At 44.3% G+C, this 23,710-nt stretch overlaps 1 protein-coding gene across 1 annotated transcript in view; it reads left to right on the top strand.

Annotated features, from left to right (window-relative positions):
* GRK1 (G protein-coupled receptor kinase 1) overlaps positions 1-23,710 on the top strand; it is a 142,045-nt gene that overhangs the window by 95,358 nt on the left and 22,977 nt on the right. The window contains exons 2-3 of the mRNA XM_069760205.1: positions 5,008-5,135; positions 16,505-16,662. Coding sequence (XP_069616306.1) covers positions 5,008-5,135; positions 16,505-16,662 — 286 coding nt within the window. The remainder of the gene's footprint in view (positions 1-5,007; positions 5,136-16,504; positions 16,663-23,710) is intronic.

The following is a 23,710-nucleotide window of genomic DNA, read 5'->3' as shown; positions in this document are numbered from 1 at the left end:
GCCACAGGAACGATCCAGGAGGAAGCAAGTCCAATACTAGAACATTGGCTGGAAGCCAGGATCAGAGCACCAGGTGGAGTTAAATAGAGCAGCACCTAACGACTTCACCACATCACCTGAGGAAGGAAACTCAGAAGCCGCAGTACCACTCTCCTCCACCAACGGAAGCTCACAGACAGAATCAGCCGAAGTACCACTTGTGACCACAGGAGGGAGCTCTGCCACAGAATTCACAACACAACACCCCACACTGATCGAGGTGAGCAGCCATGAGAAATAGAAAAAAGGAAGGAAGGATCCAGCGATGGGTGGAAGTGGCTAAAAAATAACTTTTATTGAAATGTTATTAAAATGAGTAACACATATTGTCGGGCACTAATACACTGTTAGGAAAGATCGACGTGTTTCGAGTAATGATGAGCGAATATACTCGGTACTCGAGATTTCCCGAGCACACTCGAGTATTTGTAAGTGCTAGATTTTAGCGCCGCAGCTGAATGATTTACATCTGTTAGCCAGCTTAAGTACATGTGGGGATTCCCTAGCAACCAGGCAATCACAATTTTAAAATCATATTCTAAATACTGGTCGATGATGTCAATTTCTAGCAATTTCTAGCAATGACACCATAGCAGAGTGATCCATTTAATTTTTACGGAAGGTGATAATAGTTGATCATCGAGATGCAGTAAATTTTAACCCCCATTGATGACCTAACATAAAAATAGGTTATTGATTTAAAAGTAGATGACAGCTCCTTTAAATGAATATTGAGCAAAACATATACAGTATACCGAATAAATATACTATATGTATGGCTTTTGTGCTATTTTTGATCAAAAACAGTGTTACTAAAAACTCTGTGTTATTTAGATGCACTTTTTGCTTTTTACGTATTTACAGCAGGGTTTTTGCTCATTTTTTCTCTTGTAGGTTTTATATATTTCATGGCCAATGTGAACATGCGCTTATGAGCTGCATGTGTACCAATTCAAGTGAAGTGCAATTTATGTGTTTTTTCTTTGTATTACTGCATTCTGTGCAAGGCGGGTGTGGCCTCTCTGTTTCTGAGCTAGAGATTGTATATAAGGCTCCCCCAGACTGGTGTTCCACTGGCTGGGCCCAGTCCTGTTGTCTGCCCTTATTCACACTGAGGTCAACATTGACACATGGTAAGGTTTTAATATTAGACAGTTTAGAACCGTCCCGATCAGAGTTACCTTGTCATGGTGGAATGGCTTTTGTGGTATTTTTTTTATCACAAACAGTATTACTAAAACCTCTTTGTTATTTAAATGCACTTTTTTGCTTTTTATTTACTTAGTTACAGCAGGGTTTTTGCTCATTTATTCTCTTGTAGCTTTTAGATGAATAAATATGGAGCGCCCCCATGGGGCTGTGGGGTACTCGGTACCGGGTCCTGTGGTTCACAGTGGGATGTCATGGTGGCTGACCCGGTCCATAGCCCTGGGACGTCCGTGTAAAGGGGAAAGGTCTTTAAAGGGATAAAGTTTGTGTTTGTGATGCCACCTGTGGTATTTGGTCAGGGTGACCAACGCTGCTTTAAGGGGTCCGCTGGGGTGATGTTTTGACAGCTAGATGGTATACCTTCCCAGAGGTGAAGTATGTCCCCAGGGCTTCCTGGTGTGTAGATGGTGGATGGTGAGAGGCGCAGAGGAGAACGAGGACACAAGGTGGCAGTCTCTTTACCTTTACTGAAGACTTCAGCATCCACAGTCCAGGGCACCAGATCACAGGGCAGGCAGAGTCCGGCCGGTTTGGAGGCAAGTCCAGAGTTCCCTTATCCAGGTCAAAATCAATAGCCTTCCTTTGCACTGCAATGGTGTAGTCCCTTACTGCCTATAGCTTCACATAAGGGTCTCACAGATGTGGTGTGTCTCTCTCTGTCCCCCATATAGGATAGGACAAAACCCGTATGACTGGTGGCTTGAGGCTGTTTATAGGGACTCTATCATGCCCTGGCCTCTGAGGGGTGCCACCGTGCCTCCTGGGTGTAGGTGTGGACAGGTAACTTGCAAGTAACTTGCAATTAGCTGTCCTACCAGTCTCTGGAGTAAAGCATAAATGTCCTTACTCCCTCGGTGTTCTGGCTACCGGGATTCTGCGCCTCAGAAGGAGGCAACCTGTGCTGGGCTGGTCCCCTTCTGGCATCCTTTCCTTTGCTTTGCTTTCCTTGCATGCTCACTGCAATACAGTTCTGCCTTCTGAATGTATCTTCCCAGGAGCTGTAGCACTTCAGGCTACACTGCTCCTCTGCTTCCTTTCCCTCTGTCTTTCTGACAGGAACTGACCTCTTTCCCCCCAGATCAGGATGTTCTTATAGGGGAGTTCACCTAAAACAGGCTTAGAGCTCCCGCTTCTGGTCTGTAGTGTGAACATGTTGCATGCATTGTGTTACCTGGATGCAGTTATCCTTCATTGGCTCCAAACGTAGCATCACTCTCCCCGAGAGGAAAGCAATACCACTGCGACGACAAGGACCCTGGGGCGCCGCAAATATACTGTTGATGTTCTGTGATACCCCTTTGTTACTCCTTATAAAACATACTCCATTATACCTAATGCAGGCTCTCAGTAACTTGAAGAAAACATTCTTTTGGTGTCAGAGTGTAAACGTTTTTTCTTTGTTTCTTTAAAGGGAACCTGTCACCCCGAAAATCGCAGGTGAGGTAAGCCCACCGGCATCAGGGGCTTATCTACAGCATTCTGTAATGCTGTAGATAAGTCCCCGATGTTACCTGAATCAGGAGAAAAAGACGTTATATTATACTCACCCAGGGGCGGTCCCGCTGCTGGTCTGGTCGGATGGGCGTCTCTGGTCCGCTGCGGCGCCTCCCATCTTCATTCCAAGACGTCCTCTTCTGATCTTCAGCCACGGCTCCTGCGCAGGCGTACTTTGTCTGCCCTGTTGAGGACAGAGCAAAGTACTGCAGTGCGCAGGCGCCGGGCCTCTCTGACCTTTCTGGCGCCTGCGCACTGCAGTACTTTGTTCTGCCCTCAACAGGGCACACAAAGTACGCCTGCGCCGGAGCCGTGACTGAAGATCAGAAGAGGACATCTTGGAATGAAGATGGGAGGTGCCGCAGTGGACCAGAGACGCCCATCCGACTGGACCAGCAGCGGGACCACCCCTGGGTGAGTATAATATAACGTCTTTTTCTCCTCTTTCAGGTAACATCGGGGGCTTATCTACAGCATTACAGAATGCTGTAGATACAGTTAGGGCCAGAAATATTTGGACAGTGACACAAGTTTTGTTATTTTAGCTGTTTACAAAAACATGTTCAGAAATACAATTATATATATAATATGGGCTGAAAGTGCACACTCCCAGCTGCAATATGATAGTTTCCACATCCAAATCGGAGAAAGGGTTTAGGAATCATAGCTCTGTAATGCATAGCGTCCTCTTTTTCAAGGGACCAAAAGTAATTGGACAATGGACTCTAAGGGCTGCAATTAACTCTGAAGGCGTCTCCCTCGTTAACCTGTAATCAATGAAGTAGTTAAAAGGTCAGGGGTGGATTCCAGGTGTGTGGTTTTGCATTTGGAAGCTGTTGCTGTGAGCAGACAACATGCGGTCAAAGGAACTCTCAATTGAGGTGAAGCAGAACATCCTGAGGCTGAAAAAAAAGAAAAAATCCATCAGAGAGATAGCAGACATGCTTGGAGTAGCAAAATCAACAGTTGGGTACATTCTGAGAAAAAAGGAATTGACTGTTGAGCTTGGGAACTCAAAAAGGCCTGGGCGTCCACGGATGACAACAGTGGTGGGTGATCGCCACATACTTAATTTGGTGAAAAAGAACCCGTTCACAACATCAACTGAAGTCCAGAACACTCTCAGTGAAGTAGGTGTATCTGTCTCTAAGTCAACAGTAAAGAGAAGACTCCATGACAGTAAATACAAAGGGTTCACATCGAGATGCAAACCATTCATCAATACCAAAAATAGACAGGCCAGAGTTAAATTTGCAGAAAAACACCTCAAGAAGCCAGCTCAGTTCTGGAAAAGTATTCTATGGACAGATGAGACAAAGATCAACCTGTACCAGAATGATGGGAAGAAAAAAGTTTGGAGAAGAAAGGGAACGGCACATGATCCAAGGCACACCACATCCTCTGTAAAACATGGTGGAGGCAACGTGATGGCATGGGCATGCATGGCTTTCAATGGCACTGGGTCACTTGTGTTTATTGATGACATAAGAGCAGACAAGAGTAGCCGGATGAATTCTGAAGTGTACCGGGATATACTTTCAGCCCAGATTCAGCCAAATGCTGCAAAGTTGATTGGACGGCGCTTCATAGTACAGATGGACAATGACCCCAAGCATACAGCCAAAGCTACCCATGAGTTCATGAGTGCCAAAAAGTGGAACATTCTGCAATGGCCAAGTCAATCTCCAGATCTAAACCCAATTGAGCATGCATTTCACTTGCTCAAATCCAGACTTAAGACGGAAAGACCCACAAACAAGCAAGACCTGAAGGCTGCGGCTGTAAAGGCCTGGCAAAGCATTAAGAAGGAGGAAACCCAGCGTTTGGTGATGTCCATGGGTTCCAGACTTAAGGCAGTGATTGCCTCCAAAGGATTTGCAACAAAATATTGAAAATAAAAATATTTTGTTTGGGTTATGTTTATTTGTCCAATTACTTTTGACCTCCTAAAATGTGGAGTGTTTGTAAAGAAATGTGTACAATTCCTACATTTTCTATCAGATATTTTTGTTCAACCCTTCAAATTAAACGTTACAATCTGCACTTGAATTCTGTTGTAGAGGTTTCATTTCAAATCCAATGTGGTGGCATGCAGAGCCCAACTCGCGAAAATTGTGTCACTGTCCAAATATTTCTGGCCCTAACTGTAAGCCCCTGATGCCGGTGGGCTTACCTCACCCGCGATTTTCGGGGTGACCGGTTCCCTTTAATTACTACATTATAGAATACAACAAAATTACACAAAATTCTATTCTCTATTTACAGGGTGCCATGGTGGAAAAACGGATTCTGGCTAAAGTGCATAGTAAATTTATTGTTTCTTTGGCATATGCGTTCCAAACAAAGAATGACGTCTGCTTAGTAATGACTCTGATGAATGGAGGTGACCTGCGGTAAGTTGTACAATTTATGCTGTAGAACATCCAGTATATTTTGCTATATCAGCACTTCATTAAAGGCCATTTTTCATTTTTATTTTTTCTCCCTTTCTTCCAAGAGCTATAAATTTGTATTATACAATCAATATAGCCATATGACAGGTTTTTTTTTCTTTGGGACAAATTGTACTTTTGAATGACACCATTCATTTTACCACACAGTGTACTAGAAAACAGGGAAAAAAATCCAAGTGAGTTGAAATTGCAAAAAAAGTGATATTGGTTATATGGTTCTCCCGGTCAGTATGCACAGATACCGAACATGTATAGCTCTTTTTATTAAGTGATGCAAAAAACAAAATAGGAGATTTGTAAGAATTTTTTTTTAGTTTTTGTTGCCATTTTTCGGGATCTGGGAGTGTCTGAGGGCTTATTTTCTGCATCCTAAGCTGAAGTTTTTACTGATACCATTTTGGGATAGATAAAATGTTTTGATAGCCTGTTATTGTATTTTTGTAGTGTTGTGGCGGCCAATAAACTGTAATTCTGTCGTTTTGATTTTTTTTTGTTACGACATTTACTAATCGGATTAATTTATTTTATATATAGATAGATCGGACATTTTTGAATGCAGCTATACCAAATATGTGTTTTTTTATTGCGTTATTTTCAATGGGGCAAAAGGGTTATGATTTTAATGTTTGTGTTTTTTATATTTTTTCACATTTTTAAAAACTTTTTTTTACTTTTTGCTGGATGTTAGAGGCACATTACGTCTAATTAACTTTGTAAGGGCAAAGACGCGGGCTTGGCTTGTGAGCCCACATGAAAGGCACAGATATGACATACAGTATGAAGTACCTTTAGGGGTTAATAAAGGGTTGTCAGCTGGACCCTTTCACTAACTGTGAAAACATAATGTCCCATGTAATATTCACTATGTTTTTTAAAATAAAGGAGTCCTTGCAAGTCTAGTCAATATCTGTCATAAGAATGGTTCACAACAGGGTTATCCCTTGTCATCTTAAAATAATAGGGTGCTAATACTGAAACTGGGGGAAGTCTCAAACGTTTAATTCTGTATTCACAAGTAGCGTAAATGCTATGTTATTAGAGCTGCATTTTTGCAGAAAAAACCCTCTGCATTTTACTGTCCAAGAACAGTGGATGTGATTTCATGAAAACTTCGTCCCACTGTGCATCTAAAGACGGTGCTGATCTGTGTGTTTTTTTGTGAACTTCTCTATACGCTTCTATGGAGATCATGAAAACTGCATGTAAGAAAACACAGATGGGGTGGGGAGGCGCCAAGAAAATCGGTCAATAAGAATTTAAAAAAATTGCAATAAATTGAGTTAAGTTATTACTACATACAGTGGTGAAAAAAGTATTTAGTCAGTGATCAATTGTGCAAGTTCTCCCACTTAAAAAGATGAGAGGCCTGTAATTGACATCATAGGTAGACCACAACTATGAGAGTCAAATGAGAAAAAAAAATCCAGAAAATCACCTTGTCTGATTTGGCAATATTTATTTAACAAAGTATGGTGTAAAATAAGTATTTGGTCACCTAAAAACATGCAAGATTTCTGGCTCTCATAGACCTGTAACTTCTTCTTTAAGATGATCATCTAACCTCCACTCATTACTTGTAGTAACGGCACCTGTTTGAACTTGTTATCAGTATAAAAGACACCTGCCCACAACCTCCAACAGTCACACTCCAAATTCCACTATGGTGAAGACAAAAGAGCTGTCGAAGGACACCAGAAACAAAATTGTAGCCCTGCACCGGCTGGGGAGACTGAATCTGCAATAAGCAATCAGCTTGGTGTGATGAAATCAACTGTGGGAGCAATAATAAGAAAATGGAAGACCTACAAGACCACTGATAATCTCCCTTGATCTGGGGCTCCACGCAAGATCTCACCCCGTGGGGTCGAAATGATCACAAGAACGGTGAACAAAAATCCCACAACCACACAGGGGGACCTAGTGAATGACCTGCATATAGCTGGGACCACCGTGACAAAGGCTACCATCATTTACACACTATGCCGCCAGGGACTCAGATCCTGCAGTGCCAGACGTGTCCCCCTGCTTAAGCCAGTACATGTCCGGGCCTGTCTGAAGTTTGCTAGAGAGCATTTGAATTATCCAGAAGAGTATTGAGAGAATATCATATGATCTGATGAAAACAAAGTCTTACTGTTTGGTAGAAACAAAACTCGTTGTGTTTGGAGGAGACTGAATGCTGAGTTACATCCAAAAAACACCATACCTACTGTGAAGTATGGGGGTGGCAACATCATGCTTAGGGGCTGTTTCTCTGCAAAGGGATGGGACCAGGACGACTGATCCGTGTACATGAAAGAATGAATGGGGCCATGTATCGTGAGATTTTGAGTGCAAACTGTTGTGAATTCTGTTGTCGAACTCCCTCCTGTGGTTGTGAATGGTACTTCGGCGAGTTCTGTCCATGGACTCCCTATGGTGGCTGTGAGTGAAGCTGCTGCTTCTGAGGTTCCTTACACAGGTGACGTGGTTTATCCTTTGGTTGGCTGCTCTATTTAACTCCACTCAGATCGTTACTCCATGCCAGCTGTCAATGTTCCTGCATTGGTTCAGTTCGCTCTTGGATCTTTCTGGTGACCTGTCTTCTCCAGCAGAAGCTAAGTTCCTGATAGTTATTATTTGTTCATTGTTTCCTTGTCCAGCTGGTTATCATGATTTTGTCTTGCTAGCTGGAAGCTCTGGGATGCAGAGTGGCATCTCCGCACCGTTAATCGGTGCGGAGGTCTTTTTGCACACTCTGTGTGGTCTTTTGTAGTTTTTTGTGCTGACCGCAAAGATACCTTTCCTATCCTCTGTCTGTTTAGTAAGTCTGGCCTCCCTTTGCTGAAACCTGTTTCATTTCTGCGTTTGTGACTTTCATCTTTACTCACAGTCAATATATGTGGGGGGATGCCTTTTCCTTTGGGGAATTTCTCTGAGGCAAGGTAGGCTTTATTTTCTATCTCTTTTTGTGCTGACCGCAAAGATACCTTTCCTATCCTCTGTCTGTTTAGTAAGTCTGGCCTCCCTTTGCTGAAACCTGTTTCATTTCTGCGTTTGTGACTTTCATCTTTACTCACAGTCAATATATGTGGGGGGATGCCTTTTCCTTTGGGGAATTTCTCTGAGGCAAAGTAGGCTTTATTTTCTATCTCTAGGGCTAGCTAGCTCTTAGGCTGTGAAGAGGCGTCTAGGGAGTGTCAGGAACGCTCCACGGCTATTTCTAGTTGTTGTGATAGGATTAGGGTCTGCGGTCAGCAGAGTTCCCACATCCCAGAGCTTGTCCTGTGTGAGTTTAACTATCAGGTCGTGCCGGGTGCTCCTAACCACCAGGTCCATAACAGTACAGCTGGCCCAAAGTATTAATGCATCTCAATAGAGGGATAAGAGAAGTTCTGAGACCATTTTTTTTTTCTTTGCACTGTGTTTTGTCTTTCTTTTCCCCTAAACCTTTGGGTGGGTCAGGACACAGGTGTAGATATGGACATTCAAGGTCTGTCCTCTTGTGTGGATCATCTCACTGCAAGGGTACAAAACATTCAAGATTTTGTGGTTCAGAATCCTATGTTAGAGCCTAGAATTCCTATTCCTGATTTATTTTCTGGGGATAGATCTAAGTTTTTGAATTTCAAAAATAATTGTAAACTGTTTCTAGCTTTGAAACCCCGCTCCTCTGGTGACCCCGTTCAACAAGTAAAAATCATTATTTCTTTGTTGCGTGGTGACCCTCAAGACTGGGCATTTTCCCTTGCGGCAGGAGATCCTGCATTGCGTGATGTTGATGCGTTTTTTCTGGCGCTTGGATTGCTTTATGATGAACCAAATTCAGTGGATCAGGCAGAGAAAATCTTGCTGGCTTTGTGTCAGGGTCAGGATGAAGCGGAGGTGTACTGTCAGAAGTTTAGAAAGTGGTCTGTGCTTACTCAGTGGAATGAGTGTGCCTTGGCGGCAATTTTCAGAAAGGGTCTTTCTGAAGCCCTTAAGGATGTCATGGTGGGATTTCCCACGCCTGCTGGTCTGAATGAGTCTATGTCCTTGGCCATTCAGATCGATCGGCGCTTGCGTGAGCGCAAAGCTGTGCACCATCTGGCGGTATGCTCTGAGCATAGGCCTGAGCCTATGCAGTGTGATAGGACTTTGACCAGAGCTGAACGGCAAGAACACAGACGTCGGAATGGGCTGTGTTTTTACTGTGGTGAATCCACTCATGCTATCTCCGATTGTACTAAGCGCACTAAGCGGTTCGCTAGGTCTGTCACCATTGGTACGGTACAGTCTAAATTTCTTTTGTCCGTTACTCTGATTTGCTCTCTGTCGTCCTATTCTGTTATGGCATTTGTGGATTCAGGCGCTGCCCTGAATTTGATGGACTTGGAGTTTGCCAGGCGCTGTGGTTTTTTCTTGGAGCCATTGCAGTACCCTATTCCATTGAGAGGAATTGATGCTACGCCTTTGGCCAAGAATAAGCCTCAGTACTGGACTCAATTGACCATGTGCATGGCTCCTGCACATCAGGAGGATATTCGCTTTTTGGTGTTGCATAATCTGCATGATGTGGTCGTTTTGGGGTTGCCATGGCTACAGGTCCATAATCCAGTGTTGGATTGGAAATCTATGTCTGTGTCCGGCTGGTGTTGTCAGGGGGTACATGGTGATGTTCCATTGTTGACAATTTCGCCTTCCACTCTTTCTGAAGTCCCTGAGTTTTTATCAGATTACCGGGATGTATTTGAAGAGCCCAAATCCGGGGCCCTACCTCCTCATAGGGATTGCGATTGTGCTATTAATTTGATTCCTGGTAGTAAGTTTCCTAAGGGCTGTCTGTTTAATTTATCTGTGCCAGACCACGCCGCTATGCGGAGTTATATAAAGGAATCCTTGGAGAAGGGTCATATTCGCCCGTCGTCGTCGCCATTGGGGGCAGGGTTCTTTTTTGTGGCCAAGAAGGATGGCTCTTTGAGACCTTGTATTGATTACCGCCTTCTTAATAAGATCACAGTCAAATTTCAGTATCCTTTGCCGCTGCTGTCTGATTTGTTTGCTCGGATTAAGAGGGCTAGTTGGTTCACCAAGATAGATCTTCGTGGTGCGTATAATCTTGTGCGAATTAAACAGGGCGATGAATGGAAACAGCATTTAATACGCCCGAGGGCCATTTTGAGTACCTGGTTATGCCATTCGGGCTTTCTAATGCTCCATCTGTGTTTCAGTCCTTTATGCATGACATCTTCCGAGAGTACCTGGATAGATTCATGATTGTATATTTGGATGACATTTTGGTCTTTTCGGATGATTGGGAGTCTCATGTGAAGCAGGTCAGAATGGTGTTCCAGGTCCTTCGTGCGAATTCCTTGTTTGTGAAGGGGTCAAAATGTGTCTTTGGAGTTCAGAAGGTTTCATTTTTGGGTTTCATTTTTTCCCCTTCTACTATCGAGATGGACCCTGTTAAAGTTCAGGCCATTTATGATTGGACTCAGCCGACATCTGTGAAGAGCCTGCAGAAGTTCCTGGGCTTTGCTAATTTTTACCGTCGCTTCATCGCTAATTTTTCTAGTATTGCTAAACCGTTGACTGATTTGACCAAGAAAGGTGCTGATGTGGTCAATTGGTCCTCTGCGGCTCTAGAGGCTTTTCAGGAGTTGAAGCGTCGTTTTTCTTCTGCCCCTGTGTTGTGCCAGCCAGATGTTTCGCTCCCGTTTCAGGTCGAGGTTGATGCTTCTGAGATTGGAGCAGGGGCTGTTTTGTCGCAAAGAAGTTCTGATGGCTCGGTGATGAAACCATGTGCCTTCTTTTCTAGAAAATTCTCGCCTGCTGAGCGCAATTATGATGCTGGCAATCGAGAGTTGTTGGCCATGAAGTGGGCATTCGAGGAGTGGCGACATTGGCTTGAAGGAGCTAAACATCGCGTGGTGGTCTTGACGGATCACAAGAATTTGACTTATCTCGAGTCTGCCAAACGGTTGAATCCTAGACAGGCTCGATGGTCGCTCTTTTTCTCCCGTTTTGATTTTGTAGTTTCATACCTTACGGGATCTAAGAATGTGAAGGCTGATGCTCTGTCAAGGAGTTTTGTGCCTGACTCTCCGGGTGTTCCGGAGCCGGCGGGTATTCTTAAAGAGGGGGTAATTTTGTCTGCCATCTCCCCTGATTTGCGGCGCGTGCTGCAGAAGTTTCAGGCTGATTGACCTGACCGTTGTCCTATGGAGAAACTGTTGGTCCCTGATAGATGGACTAGTAGAGTTATCTCTGAGGTTCATTGTTCGGTGTTGGCTGGTCATCCTGGAATCTTTGGTACCAGAGATTTGGTGGCTAGATCCTTTTGGTGGCCTTCTTTGTCACGGGATGTGCATTCTTTTGTGCAGTCCTGTGGGACTTGTGCTCGGGCTAAGCCCTGCTGTTCTCGTGCCAGTGGGTTGCTTTTGCCCTTGCCGGTCCCGAAGAGGCCCTGGACGCATATTTCCATGGATTTTATTTCTGATCTCCCTGTTTCTCTCAAAGGATGTCGGTCATTTGGGTGGTTTGTGATCGCTTCTCTAAGATGGTCCATTTGGTACCCTTGTCTAAATTGCCTTCCTCCTCTGATTTGGTGCCATTGTTTTTCCAGCATGTGGTTCGTTTGCATGGCATTCCAGAGAACATCGTCTCGGATAGAGGCTCCCAGTTTGTTTCAAGGTTTTGGCGGTCCTTTTGTGCTAAGATGGGCATTGATTTGTCTTTTTCTTCAGCTCTCCATCCTCAGACTAATGGCCAAACCGAACGAACTAATCAAACTTTGGAAACATATCTGAGATGCTTTGTTTCTGATGATCAGGATGATTGGGTGTCCTTCTTGCCTTTGGCTGAGTTTGCCCTTAATAATCGGGCCAGCTCGGCTACTTTAGTTTCTCCTTTTTTCTATAATTCTGGTTTCCATCCTCGTTTCTCTTCAGGGCAGGTTGAGCCTTCGGACTGTCCTGGTGTGGATACGGTGGTGGACAGGTTGCAGCAGATTTGGACTCATGTGGTGGACAATTTGACATTGTCCCAGGAGAAGGCTCAACGTTTCGCTAACCGCCGGCGCTGTGTTGGTCCCCGACTTCGTGTTGGGGATTTGGTTTGGTTGTCATCTCGTCATGTTCCTATGAAGGTTTCCTCTCCTAAGTTTAAGCCTCGTTTCATTGGGCCATATAAGATTTCTGAAGTTCTTAATCCTGTGTCATTTCGTTTGGACCTTCCAGCTTCTTTTGCCATCCATAATGTGTTCCATAGGTCGTTGTTGCGGAGATACGTGGCGCCTATAGTTCCCTCCGTTGATCCTCCTGCCCCGGTGTTGGTCGAGGGGGAGTTGGAGTATGTGGTGGAGAAGATTTTGGATTCTCGTGTTTCGAGACCGAAACTGCAGTACCTGGTCAAGTGGAAGGGTTATGGTCAGGAAGATAATTCCTGGGTTTTTGCCTCTGATGTTCATGCTGCCGATCTAGTTCGTGCCTTTCATTTGGCTCATCCTGATCGGCCTGGGGGCTCTGGTGAGAGTTCAGTGACCCCTCCTCAAGGGGGGGGTACTGTTGTGAATTCTGTTGTCGAACTCCCTCCTGTGGTTGTGAATGGTACTTCGGCGAGTTCTGTCCATGGACTCCCTCTGGTGGCTGTGAGTGAAGCTGCTGCTTCTGAGGTTCTTTACACAGGTGACGTGGTTTATCCTTTGGTTGGCTGCTCTATTTAACTCCACTCAGATCGTTACTCCATGCCAGCTGTCAATGTTCCTGCATTGGTTCAGTTCGCTCTTGGATCTTTCTGGTGACCTGTCTTCTCCAGCAGAAGCTAAGTTCCTGATAGTTATTTATTTGTTCATTGTTTCCTTGTCTAGCTGGTTATCATGATTTTGTCTTGCTAGCTGGAAGCTCTGGGAAGCAGAGTGGCATCTCCGCACCGTTAGTCGGTGCGGAGGTCTTTTTGCACACTCTGTGTGGTCTTTTGTAGTTTTTTGTGCTGACCGCAAAGATACCTTTCCTATCCTCTGTCTGTTTAGCAAGTCTGGCCTCCCTTTGCTGAAACCTGTTTCATTTCTGCGTTTGTGACTTTCATCTATACTCACAGTCAATATATGTGGGGGGCTGCCTTTTCCTTTGGGGAATTTCTCTGAGGCAAGGTAGGCTATATTTTCTATCTCTAGGGCTAGCTAGCTCTTAGGCTGTGAAGAGGCGTCTAGGGAGTGTCAGGAACGCTCCACGGCTATTTCTAGTTGTTGTGATAGGATTAGGGCCTGCTGTCAACAGAGCTCCCACATCCCAGAGCTTGTCCTGTGTGAGTTTAACTATCAGGTAGTGCCGGGTGCTCCTAACCACCAGGTCCATAACAGCAAACTTCCTTCCATCAGCAAGGGCACTGAAGATGAAACATGGATGGGTCTTTCAGCACGATATTGATCCCAAGCACAACGTCAAGGCAATGAAGGAGTGGCTTCGTAAGAAGCATATGAAGGTCCTGTTCTGGCCTGGCAGTCTCCAGATCTCAACCCCATAGAAAACCTTTGGAGGGAGTTGAAAGTTCGTGTTTCCCAGTGACAGGCTCAAAACATCACTGCTCTAGAGGAGATCTGCATAGAGGAATGGGCCTACATACCACCAACAATGTGTGCCAACCTTGTGAAGACTTACAGAAAACATTTGACACTGTCATTGCCAACACAGAATATATAACAAAATATTAAGATGAACTTTTGGTAATGACCAAATACTTATTTTCCACCATATTTTGCAAAAAAAATCTTGCCAAATCAGACAAGGTGATTTTCTGGATTTGTTTTCTCGTTTTGAGTCTCATAGTTGTGGTCTACCTATGATGTCAATTACAGGCCTCTCACATCTTTTTAAGTGGGAGAAATTGCGCAATTGGTCACTGACTACTTTTTTTCCCCACTGTATGGTACAATGGCATTACTGCGCTAAGGCTAGTATCTGACAGTGGGGTCCTGAACTACAATATTGAGACACTTATTGATTTCTAGCACAAATAGGTCATCGCATTTAGCAAAACGTCATTCAACAAATTCTGAAGGTGCTGGAATTCTTTACAAGCTTGTTAACCTCTTCGTGCTGGGTTCAACAGGTCTATTAATGAATAATAATTATTATTTCTAAATAGAAACAATTAATATAATTGCATTGAACAGTGCTACTGAATATACCTAGTTTAATGCACAAAAAGATCATACATAATATTACTATAAAGCTACTATATTATTGCTATGGTTGCCATTCATTCAGTATTTATAATAAGGAAAGGTAGAGGGAACCACCATAAATAAAGTTGGGATCTACTTATCACATACCCAATAGTGAACAGAACATAGAAATTGCAAGGAAAAATAAAGTATACAAAGATAAGTAACACCTGAATAAAATATATATTTATTTATTAAATGACACACAAGTCAAAACAAAGACTTATTAAAAACACTTAAAAAGCCTTGCCTTCCTCACGGGGAGGGTGATGCCATGCCTGGAAGCGAGGAAGGATCCCTTTAACAGGTAGCACATACATGCAGCATGTTCTGACTCCAGCCCAGAAGGGGGAGCTCTAAACCCAGCTTGAGGGTGGCTTCCCTATATATTCTTGCTGGAAGAAAAGTTAGAAGGAGAGTTAGGAAGAGAGCTGGAGCCATGCAGATGTGAGGTGCTGCAGCTCCTGTGAAGAAAGCTGGAGCCGTGCAGACGTGAGGTTCTGCAGCTCCTGGAAAGAAAAGAGAGAGACAGAACAGTGTGAAGAGAGTGTGTAGGAGGAAGGAGCAAAGGAGAAGTGAAGAGCTGGAGGGGAGCTGCGACAGAGCTTCCTCCACGCTGAAGCGCAGGAAATCGGTGGCCGGAAGACCGAGGTGGTGTGGGGTAACTGTATGCCCCACAGCAGAAACCGGTGGACAGGAGATTGCCAGTAACCTGTCCACCATTAACACCCGAAGGCACAGAAGTGCATAGAGCTCGGAGTCATAATTAAAGACACCTGTAAAAAGGCTCGAGTTACCTGCCATGCGGGTAGTATCCTACCAAAAGGGACAGAGAAAGTGAGGACCTTGTGTAAAGCTTTAGGCAGCAGAAGACTACAACACAGCGCAGAAAGGAAGGCTTCCAACCCTACCTGGATAAGGGGATCTCTGAATCGCTTCCAGGCCGGCCGGACTGAACCATCACCTGTGATCTGTACCCTGGACTGTGGCTGCTTCATACCAGTAAAAGGTAAAGAGAATGCAACCTTTTGTCTTCTGATTCTTTCTGGCACCAACACAATCTTTGCCCACTACACTGGGAGCCCTGGGGACTAAGCTTCAACTGTGAGAAGTCATACCATCCCTGCTGCAGTACCATCATCCCCAGAGGACCCCTTTAAGCAGCGTTGGTCATCCCTGACTAAATACCACAGGTGGCGTCACGAACACTCTTTATTCAAACAACCCCTTTAAAGACCTTTCCTTTAATTTAGACACCCAGGGCCACGGACTGAGTCGCTGCCACCGTGACTACCCCTTTAACAACCACTGGACCCGGTACCGAGTATTCCCTAGGCCCTGGCGAGTGCTCCAGCTGTGTCATACAAGCAGTGTGCACTATTGGTGCAGCAATAGTATCCTGTGCTTAATAATATTAGATCTTATTCAGACATACCATATACACACCAGACATGGAAATTGTACAGATAAGAATATCAAAGCTTAAAAATGTAACCTCTTCAGACAGACATGGATAAGATACCCAGGTGTATCACCACTCAGAACCGTGGCTTCATCAGGGAAAGATTGGGAGATATACAGTATATACACGAAACAATGTTGCCAGCTTCACAATATCCCTACATCTCTGATCAATCAAGCATTATCTGGCATTTCTGATGTTGGCAACTGTCAGATCTCTCTTTCTCCTACTATTAATTGAATTTCTTTACTATTCACAAACTACTACATTAATATTTTTCATTGCTGCAGTAGTACAACACTTAACTGTCTGGAATATTGGTCCTATGCTTTAAAACTTTCTCTTCTTATCTCTATTAGTGAGCTGTGAGCTCTGGCACCCTAAAATGGATGTGGCAATCCTTGGCTTGCCATTTGGCCTGTAGCTGATGAAACCTTGTTTGATGTTCCTTGGATATGTGAATTTCATAAAATTTGACTTGAATTTACATGAATTTATTCACTTATTTCCAATTTATATTTAATTTTAAATATAGATATTTTCCTTACTTTCTATGTATAATTATCACATAATGTCACACTTCATCATATTGCTATATGATTATTATTAACTTTTTTCTTTTAACTTCGAATTATTAACTTTTATTTAAAACCTTGTTGTCTCTAGGTTTCACATTTACAACGTTGATGAGGAAAATCCAGGGATAGATGAACCCAGAGCATGCTTTTATGCTGCACAGATTATATGTGGGATGGAACATTTACACCAAAACAGGATCATTTATCGTGACCTCAAACCAGAAAATGTTCTACTGGACAACGATGGTAAGCTTATTCTAGATGGTGGTAACTCTTAAAAAACATTTTTATGTCACCAGCCCCCAAAAATATTTAGGAACTAATAGCACATACAGTGGCGTGTAAAAGTTTGGGCACCCTTGGTTAACATTACTGTTATTTGCTACTTGTAAAACACCCTTTGGCTTTTATAACCTGCTGCATACATGATGCATAGCAAGATATCAGCTTCTGGCACTGTTCCCTAGGAATGTTAATCCATTCTTCATGTACAATGGCCTCCAGTTCATGAATATTCTTGGGTTGTCAAGAAAGTGGCCCAAAAAGTAAACAGAGGAGATCATTTCCTTGTATAAAGAAGGAAAAAGATACATAAAGATAGAATGGGATAAGATTCATTTGCCTATGTATACATATTTGCAGCTGGCCATAAAAGCTAATAAGAATCTACAGTTCGATAGCCCGAACACCAGGTGTTTCTCACACTGTCATATGCATGACAGCATGGCAAACACTGCCTCTGATTGGTCATAAAATCATTACCGCTGGTCAGAGAGCTGTCAAATGACAGCGTGAGCCCGCAGCTATGATTGGAGGTAAAAAGTTTACCTCCGGTCACTGGCGTCAGCTGATGGGACTACTATTACCATCAGCCTATGCCTGCTGCCACTAATAACAGCGAGAGCAGGCAGCGGCTGATGAGAGTATTCATCAACCGACGCTTGCACTATAAATAAAAAAAAAAATGGTGTGGACTCCCCTGTATTTTTGATAGCCAGCCAGGTAAAACTTACAGATGGGGGCTGTATCCCTCACTGATTGGTTATCAAGAATATAGGGGTCCCCACCCTGTTTTTTAAATTATTTAACTAAATAATTTAAAAAAACGGCATGAGGTTCCCCCCCATTTTTGACAACCAGCCAAGCTAAAGCAGACAGCTGGGGGCTGGTATTCTCAGGCTGGTAAGGGGCCATGGATATTGGCCCCTGTTGTGAATTCTGCTTTTGGGCTCCCTCCGGTGGTTGTAGAGGGTAATGCAGTTGTGCCTGGACTGCAGGAGTGGACAGGTGTATCTACTAATTGCAAAACTGACTGGGGTATATAGCTTTGCTGGCTCCTTTAGTCAGTGCCAGTTGTCCATTGTTCTTAAAGGATTCACTTCCCTGCTGGTCTCTCCAGTTTGCTGTGTTTTTCTACTAAGATAAGTCCTGGCTTTGTTTTTGCTGTCCACCTGCAGTGGACCTTATAGTTCTGTGCATTTTCATGTTTTTGTCTTGTCCAGCTTGGTCTGTGAAGGATTTTTTGCAGCCTAGCTATTTCTCTGGAGATGCAGATATACCCCCCTGTCTTTAGTCAGATGTGGTGATCCGTATTTTCTGCGGTGGATATTTTCTAGTGTTTTTATACTGACCGCATAGTACTCTGTTCTATTCTTCCTTTTTAGCTAGTATGGCCTCCTATGCTAAAATCTGATTTCATTTCTGCGTATGTTTTTTCCCTCTCCTCTCACAGTCAATATTTGTGGGGGGCTATCTATCCTTTGGGGATTTTCTCTGAGGCAATATAGGTTTCCTGTTTCTGTCTTTAGGGGTAGTTAGATCTTAGGCTGTATCGAGGGGTCTAGGGAGTGCTAGGTACCCCCATGGCTATTTTTAGTTGCGCTGCTAGGTTCAGGGTTTGCGGTCAGTACAGGGACCACCTTCTCCAGACTACGTCTCATGCTGCTCCAAGGCCACCAGATCATAACAGTACAACTGGCCAACAATGAGTTAATTGCATCTCAGAAGAAGGGTGGAAAGATTTTGAGCCATTTTTTTTCCTTAGTCTGTTTGGTCTGTTCCTCCCTCTTTACCTCTGGGTGGCTACGGAATCTAGTATTAACATGAATGTTCAGGAGTTAGTTTCTCGGGTGGATCAGCTTGCTGCTAGGGTACAGGATATTTCAGATTTCATTGTTCAGACTCCTGCCTTAGAGCCTAAGATTCCCACTCCTGATTTATTCTTTGGTGACAGATCCAAATTTTTGAGTTTCAAAAATAACTGTAAACTGTTTTTTGCATTAAGACCCCGGTCTTCTGGTGATCCTATTCAGCAGGTTAAAATCATCATATCTCTGCTGCGTGGTGACCCACAGGATTGGGCATTTTCCCTGGAATCTGGCAATCCTGCTTTGCTTAATGTTGATTCGTTCTTTCAGGCATTGGGGTTGTTGTATGATGAGCCTAATTCTGTAGATCAGGCTGAGAAAATCTTGTTAGCCCTGTGTCAAGGTCAAGAAGCGGCAGAATTGTATTGCCAGAAATTTAGAAAATGGTCTGTACTGACTAAATGGAATGAGGATGCCTTGGCGGCAATTTTCAGAAAGGGTCTTTCTGAATCCGTTAAAGATGTTATGGTGGGGTTCCCCACGCCTGCTGGTCTGAGTGATTCTATGTCTCTGGCCATTCAGATTGATCGGCGCTTGCGTGAGCGTAGAATTGTGCACACTGTGGCGTTGTCCTCTGAGCGGAGCCCTGAGCCTATGCAGTGTGATAGGATTTTGTCTAGAGCTGAACGTCAAACATTCAGGCGTCAGAATAGGTTGTGTTTTTACTGCGGCGATTCTGCTCATGTTATTTCTGATTGCCCTAAGTGTACTAAGAGAATCGCTAGTTCTGTTGCCATCAGTACTATACAACCTAAATTTCTGTTATCTGTGACCTTGATCTGCTCATTGTCGTCGTTTTCTGTCATGGCATTTGTGGATTCAGGCGCCGCTCTGAACTTAATGGACTTAGAATTTGCCAGACGTTGTGGTTTTCCCTTGCAGCCTTTGCAGAACCCTATTCCTTTGAGGGGCATTGATGCTACACCGTTGGCTAAAAATAAACCTCAGTTTTGGACACAGCTGACCATGCGCATGGCGCCAGCCCATCAGGAAGATTGTCGTTTTCTGGTGTTGCATAATTTGCATGATGATATTGTGCTGGGTTTTCCATGGTTGCAGCTACATAATCCGGTGTTAGATTGGAAATCCATGTCTGTGACTAGTTGGGGTTGTCAGGGGGTTCATGATCAGGTTCCTTTGATGTCAATCTCCTCTCCCCCCTCTTCTGAAGTTCCTGAGTTTTTGTCTGACTTCCAGGATGTATTCGATGAGCCCAAATCCAGTTCCCTTCCGCCGCATAGGGACTGTGATTGTGCTATTAATTTGATTCCAGGTTGTAAGTTCCCTAAGGGCCGACTTTTCAGCCTGGCTGTGCCTGAACATACTGCCATGCGGAGCTATATTAAGGAGTCTTTGGAGAAAGGGCATTTTTGGCCATCTTCTTCACCGTTGGGAGCGGGGTTCTTTTTTGTTGCCAAGAAGGATGGCTCCTTGAGACCCTGTATTGATTATCGCCTCTTGAATAAGATTACGGTTAAATTTCAATACCCCTTGCCTTTGCTTACTGATTTGTTTGCTAGGATTAAGGGGTCTAGCTGGTTTACTAAGATTGACCTTCGAGGGGCATAAAATCTTATTCGTATCAAGCAGGGTGATGAATGGAAAACTGCATTTAATACGCCCGAAGGCCATTTTGAATACCTTGTAATGCCATTCGGACTCTCTAATGCCCCATCTGTGTTCCAATCCTTCATGCATGATATCTTTTGGAGTTATCTTGATAAATTCATGGTTGTATATTTGGATGATATTTTGATTTTTTCCAATGATTGGGAGTCTCATGTGAAACAGGTCAGGATGGTATTTCAGATCCTCCGTAATAATGCTTTGTTTGTGAAGGGGTCAAAGTGCCTCTTTGGAGTGCAGAAGGTTTCTTTTTTGGGTTTCATTTTTTCTCCCTCATCTATAGAAATGGATCCGGTTAAGGTTCAGGCCATTCATGATTGGATTCAGCCCACATCTGTGAAGAGCCTTCAGAAATTCTTGGGCTTTGCTAATTTTTATCGTCGTTTCATTGCCAACTTCTCCAGTGTGGTTAAAACTCTAACCGATTTGACCAAGAAAGGCGCTGATGTGACGAATTGGTCCTCCGCGGCTGTTTCTGCCTTTCAGGAGCTTAAACGCCGATTTACTTCTGCCCCTGTGTTGCGTCAGCCAGATGTTTCTCTTCCATTTCAGGTTGAGGTTGACGCGTCTGAGATAGGGGCAGGGGCCGTTTTGTCTCAGAGGAATTCTGATGGTTCCTTGATGAAACCGTGTGCCTTCTTTTCTGGGAAGTTTTCGCCTGCGGAACGCAATTATGATGTCGGCAATCGGGAGTTGTTGGCTATGAAGTGGGCATTTGAGGAGTGGCGTCATTGGCTTGAGGGGGCCAAGCACCGTATTGTGGTCCTGACCGATCATAAGAATCTGATTTACCTCGAGTCTGCCAAACGGCTGAATCCTAGACAGGCTCGATGGACCCTGTTTTTCTCACGTTTTGATTTTGTGGTCTCGTACATTCCTGGTACTAAGAATGTTAAGGCGGATGCCCTCTCTAGGAGTTTTTTTCCTGATTCCCCTGGGGTTCTTGAGCCGGTCGGCATTTTGAAGGAAGGGGTGATTCTTTCTGCCATCTCCCCTGATTTGTGACGGGTTCTTCAGAAATTTCAGGCTGATAAGCCTGACCGCTGTCCTGTGGGGAAACTGTTTGTTCCTGATAGATGGACTAGTAAAGTGATTTCTGAAGTTCATTGTTCTCTGTTGGCTGGCCATCCTGGGATTTTTGGTACCAGAGATTTGGTTAGTAGGTCCTTTTGGTGGCCTTCTTTGTCACGGGATGTGCGTTCTTTTGTGCAGTCCTGTGGGATTTGTGCGCGGGCTAAGCCTTGCTGTTCCCGCGCTAGTGGGTTGCTTTTGCCATTGCCGGTCCCTGAGAGACCTTGGACGCACATTTCTATGGATTTTATTTCCGATCTTCCTGTTTCCCAAAGAATGTCGGTTATCTGGGTTGTCTGTGACCGATTTTCTAAGATGGTTCATTTGGTGCCTTTGCCTAAATTGCCTTCTTCTTCTGATTTGGTTCCATTGTTTTTTCAGAATGTGGTACGTTTGCATGGTATTCCGGAGAATATTGTGTCCGACAGAGGTTCCCAGTTTGTTTCTAGGTTTTGGCGGGCCTTTTGTGCCAAGCTGGGCATGGATTTGTCTTTTTCCCCTGCATTTCATCCTCAGACAAATGGCCAGACTGAGCGAACTAATCAGACCTTGGAGACCTATTTGAGATGCTTTGTGTCTGCTGATCAGGATGATTGGGTGGCTTTTTTGCCATTGGCCGAGTTTGCCCTTAATAATAGGGCTAGTTCGGCTACTTTGGTTTCGCCTTTTTTTTGTAATTTTGGTTTTCATCCTCGTTTTTCTTCTGGGCAGGTTGAGCCTTCTGACCTTCCTGGTGTGGATTCTGTGGTCGACAGGTTGCAGCAGATTTGGGCTTGTGTGGTGGACAATTTGGTGCTGTCTCAGGAGGAGGCTCAGCGTTTTGCTAACCGTTGTCGGTGTGTTGGTTCCAGGCTTCGGGTTGGTGATCTGGTTTGGTTATCTTCCCGTCATGTTCCTATGAAGGTTTCTTCCCCTAAGTTTAAGCCTCGATTTATTGGTCCTTATAGGATTTCTGAGATTATTAATCCGGTGTCCTTTCACCTGGCGCTTCCGGCCTCTTTTGCTATTCATAATGTCTTCCATAGATCTTTGTTGCGGAAATATGTGGAGCCCGTTGTTCCCTCTGTTGATCCTCTGGCCCCTGTATTGGTCGATGGGGAGTTGGAATATGTTGTTGAGAAGATTTTGGATTCCCGTTTTTCGAGGCGGAAGCTTCAGTACCTTGTCAAGTGGAAGGGTTATGGCCAGGAGGAAAATTCTTGGGTTTCTGCCTCTGATGTCCATGCCGTTGATTTGGTTCGTGCCTTTCATCGGGCTCATCCTGATCGGCCTGGGGGCTCTGGTGAGGGTTCGGTGACCCCTCCTCAAGGGGGGGGTACTGTTGTGAATTCTGCTTTTGGGCTCCCTCCGGTGGTTGTAGAGGGTAATGCAGCTGTGCCTGGACTGCAGGAGTGGACAGGTGTATCTACTAATTGCAAAACTGACTGGGGTATATAGCTTTGCTGGATCCTTTAGTCAGTGCCAGTTGTCCATTGTTCTTGAAGGATTCACTTCCCTGCTGGTCTCTCCAGTTTGCTGTGTTTTTCTACTAAGATAAGTCCTGGCTTTGTTTTTGCTGTCCACCTGCAGTGGACCTTATAGTTCTGTGCATTTTCATATTTTTGTCTTGTCCAGCTTGGTCTGTGAAGGATTTTTTGCAGCCTAGCTATTTCTCTGGAGATGCAGATATACCCCCCATGTCTTTAGTCAGATGTGGTGATCCGTATTTTCTGCGGTGGATATTTTCTAGTGTTTTTATACTGACCGCATAGTACTCTGTTCTATTCTTCCTTTTTAGCTAGTATGGCCTCCTATGCTAAAATCTGATTTCATTTCTGCGTATGTTTTTTCCCTCTCCTCTCACAGTCAATATTTGTGGGGGGCTATCTATCCTTTGGGGATTTTCTCTGAGGCAAGATAGGTTTCCTGTTTCTGTCTTTAGGGGTAGTTAGATCTTAGGCTGTGTCGAGGGGTCTAGGGAGTGCTAGGTACCCCCCACGGCTACTTTTAGTGGCGCTGCTAGGTTCAGGGTTTGCGGTCAGTACAGGGACCACCTTCTCCAGACTACGTCTCATGCTGCTCCAAGGCCACCAGATCATAACAGGCCCCATCCAGCCTAAAACGCCAGTGACCAGAGGTAAATGTTTTAGCTCTAATCGCAGCTGGGGGCTCACGCTGTCATTTGACAGTGTGGTAACTGCGGATGTCTGACTGGCAGTTGTAATTTTACCTCCGGTCTGATGCATTGTTTGCTGCGCTGTTATGCACATGTGAATGGGGTCTGGGTTCGGCTCCGGGTACTATTCTGGTAACCGAATCTGAACTTTGTTTAACATGCAGGGGTCCGCCCATCTCTAGTAAAGATGCTTCTCATAAAAGTGTTGAATAATTCTGAATCTGTAGGAGTCAGTACAAGTTGCATTTTGCTATTTGTACAAACCAAAGAGGGCGTGATACTCAAGAATAATAGA

This window comes from Ranitomeya imitator, chromosome 3, assembly GCF_032444005.1.
Source record: "Ranitomeya imitator isolate aRanImi1 chromosome 3, aRanImi1.pri, whole genome shotgun sequence".
In the NCBI taxonomy this organism is placed as follows: Eukaryota; Metazoa; Chordata; class Amphibia; order Anura; family Dendrobatidae; genus Ranitomeya; species Ranitomeya imitator.
The sequence above is the reverse complement of the archived record's forward strand: the minus strand, read 5'-3'. Positions and strand labels throughout refer to the sequence as shown.